The 3,251-nt window shown below is 42.6% G+C and overlaps 1 protein-coding gene across 1 annotated transcript in view; it reads right to left on the bottom strand.

Moving 5' to 3' along the window:
- TXNDC16 (thioredoxin domain containing 16) overlaps window positions 1-3,251 on the bottom strand; it is an 81,314-nt gene that overhangs the window by 57,867 nt on the left and 20,196 nt on the right. Inside the window, exon 7 of the mRNA XM_023514489.1 lies at window positions 1,476-1,597. Coding sequence (XP_023370257.1) covers window positions 1,476-1,597 — 122 coding nt within the window. The remainder of the gene's footprint in view (window positions 1-1,475; window positions 1,598-3,251) is intronic.

The raw sequence follows: 3,251 nt of genomic DNA, 5'->3' as shown, positions 1-3,251 counted from the left end.
TCTGCCCACTTACCCCTAGATGCCCAAAAGCACTGCCACAAGCTCCCAGCACTGTATCCGCCTGCCCACTTACCCCTAGAGGCCCATATCCTTTCTCATCCCTCCCGTTACTACAGCGGAACCTCTGGGCTCCCACCAAGAGTCCCTGCCCTTGCTCACCAGACTCCGTCCCCTCTTGCCTCTCGAAGGCCTTGCTCCAGTCTGCAGGATGCACTCCCCCTTTCTAGTGCAGCTTTCTCCTTAGAAAAGTCTTCTCTTGGCCCCACATGCTCTTCTAACCTTTCTCCTGACTGCCCACTTTTCTCCTGTCTTCACAGTGTCCACTTGCTCTCGCTCCCCCACCCCACCCCCCAGCTGTCAAGTATTTACCCCTATGAAAGGTGCTTGCCAAGAGGTCACCAAAAACTTCCACACTGTGAAACCTAACGGTCAATTGGCAGTTTTTACCTTAATTAACCTTTCGGCATCATTTAACACTATGGTTCGCAGTCTCTCCTTAGGGTCCCGCCTTTCCTTAGTGGATCCCCGGCCCTCTCTGGTCTCTCAGTGCTGAAGTCCATAATGAGTCAGTCTTTTCCTTTCCACCTCGCCTCACCGTGGTCTCACAGCTTTGTTTCTGAAAATTTACATCCCTAGTCTGCAGTTTAGTAATATCCAACTTCTTTGTTATTATCTCTGTTTGTGTGTCTGATGGGTATTTATAAGTAGGATATCAAAAAGTGGATTCCAGAACTTCCTCTCCAAACTATTCCCTATCTTCTCCACCTAAGTGACCAGCAGTTTCACCTTCCAAGTAGCTCAGATGCAAACCCCAGAGCCACCTTCTCTGATATTTCTCAATCTGTACCCAGCATGTCAGCAAATTCAGTTAGCTCTATCTAGGAAATCCTGCTACATGCAAATTTATAATAATTACCACCCCCATTGCTAGCATGCTGGTCCACACCATCCACCATGATCTTTTGCCTGCACTAATGCCGCAATAAGTTCCTAAACTTCCTCTTCCCTTATTCCTTCCAATCTAATACCATTCGTCAAATACTACAAACTACTATATCGGGTACCATAAGCACTGTAAGGAAATCAAAACAGAAATGGTTAACACTTTCAGAGCACCCACTGTACTCCTGGAACCATTTTAATTATTCAAATGCATTTGATTTTCACAATAGTACTAAGAAGTAGGCAGAGTGATTTTCCCCATCTTAGGAGCTAGGAAATCAAAGTGAAGTAACTTGTCCCTGGTCCCCTATAAGTAACTGGTCAGGCAGAGAGTCAAACCAGCAGGTCTGGCTCCAGAGATCCTGTCCAACCACTATACTGTGCTGTCCACTTAGCCCAGATAACACAGGAGTAAAAACGCTTACATTTATTTTAAATATTAAGACTGTCATCAGAAAATACCCTATTTTAAGTGCTCCAACACACATAAGTTTGTAGACACAGCAAATACTAAAAGGAAGGAGATTAAATACCTGGTATTCCGATGGCTCTTACATATGAGAATATAATATTTTCTTTTCCTTTCAGAGCATTTTCTACATTCTGCAGGTCTTCTGGGGTGGTAACATATTTCACTTCATTAAAAAGAAGAGCACTGAAATACAGATACAATTAGTAGAAAAATCATGTATGTAATTAGTTAACTAATCAAAAGGAATTTATCTCCTTTGACCAAACCATTAGTAGTAAGAATTAAGCATTTTAATAACTGTGAATTCAAATCACTCTTTACAACATCAACCAGGGACAGGTGTGAGAAACGGTGCTCATTCTCCAGCACAATGACCTCCACAGACCTGGGGAGCTGCAGTCACCAACACCCTAGCCCAGCTAGATAAGTCCAAACAGATCTCTCCACCTTGAATGCCTCCAGCCCTTCAGACACCTAACAGCAGACTTCTCTCCAGGGCCTAATTAGGTCCTACACGACCTAGACCTTGTCCACCTCTCCAGCCTCATTTTGCTCTACCACCCCTCATGCCCAGACACTCCAGTCACACCTCAGGGCCTCTGCACGCACAGGTGCCTTCCTGGGAAGCCTTCCCTTCCCCAGCAGGGAAGATCTGCAGAACGAGCTTTTCCTGGAGCATTTTCCTCTCATTTCACTATTTGACTCCTTCACACTACTTACAACAATTTATATTTGCATACTTACATGTTTGTCTCTGCCTCTATAATGCTGTGCCCTTGGGGCAAGGATCTTCTCACTATATACATAATTACTTAGAACAGAACCTGAAACAATCTATTCTGTGTAATTGTGTGGATATGATTATCAATAAATATTTGTTAAATGAATGAAAGAAAAAGCACAGAAATTATTCACTCCCATCCTTCATTTGAAGAAATGGAAGTTCAAACACTGAAGCATCTACCCAAAAACCCCTGTGTTGAATCAAGGAGCCAGAACAGAACACCAAACAGGTGCTTCCACATCTCGCCCAGTGATCTTCCCACTTGACCATAGTTCTTCCAACTCATCTTGTCAATGTATAAATCAGACTAACTTACCGTATTTCTTTATCCAAAATTATCCCATTTTTAGCTGTCTACTTCTATATTTAGTTGAATGCAGTTTCCCCTTACAGAAAACATAGCACTTCCCTCTAATATAGCAGTTCTCAAACTTTTTGGTCTCAAACTTGATAGCCTTAAAAATTGTTGTGGTCCTCAAAGAGATTTTGTTTATGTAGGCTATATTTGTCAATAATTGCCAAAATAGAAATTAAAATATGAATTTTAAAAATCTATTAATTCCTTTTGAAACAATAACCATTGTGTGTTAACATAAACACTTATTTAAAAAATAACCAAATTTTCCAAAACAAAAGGAAAACTTAGTCAGAAGATGTGCATGATTTTACATTTTTGCAAATCTCTTTCAATGTAGGACTAAATAGAAGACAACCAGATTCCCATCTATGCTCCCACATTCAATCTGTTGTCACATCACGTACCGCGTGGCCTTTGGAGATCCCAGAGATGGGAGAATGAGAGTGACAGGCAGATAACGACTATTATTAAAAAATAATCTTGGCTCGGCGCCTGTGGCTCAAGTGGCTAAGGCACTAGCCACATACACCTAAGGTGGCGGGTTCGAATCCAGCCCAGGCCTGCCAAACAACAATCATGGCTGCAACCAAAAACAAACAAACAAAAAAATAGCCAGGCACTGTGGCGGGCGCCTGTGGTCCCAGCTACTTGGGAGGCTGAGGCAGGAGACTTGCTTGAGCCCAGGAGTTGGAGGT

Source organism: Otolemur garnettii, unplaced genomic scaffold (assembly GCF_000181295.1).
Source record: "Otolemur garnettii isolate 467f Iridium unplaced genomic scaffold, OtoGar3 scaffold00054, whole genome shotgun sequence".
NCBI classification, from domain to species: domain Eukaryota; kingdom Metazoa; phylum Chordata; class Mammalia; order Primates; family Galagidae; genus Otolemur; species Otolemur garnettii.
Note: the sequence above shows the minus strand (reverse complement) of the source record. Positions and strands in the feature narration are given on the sequence as shown.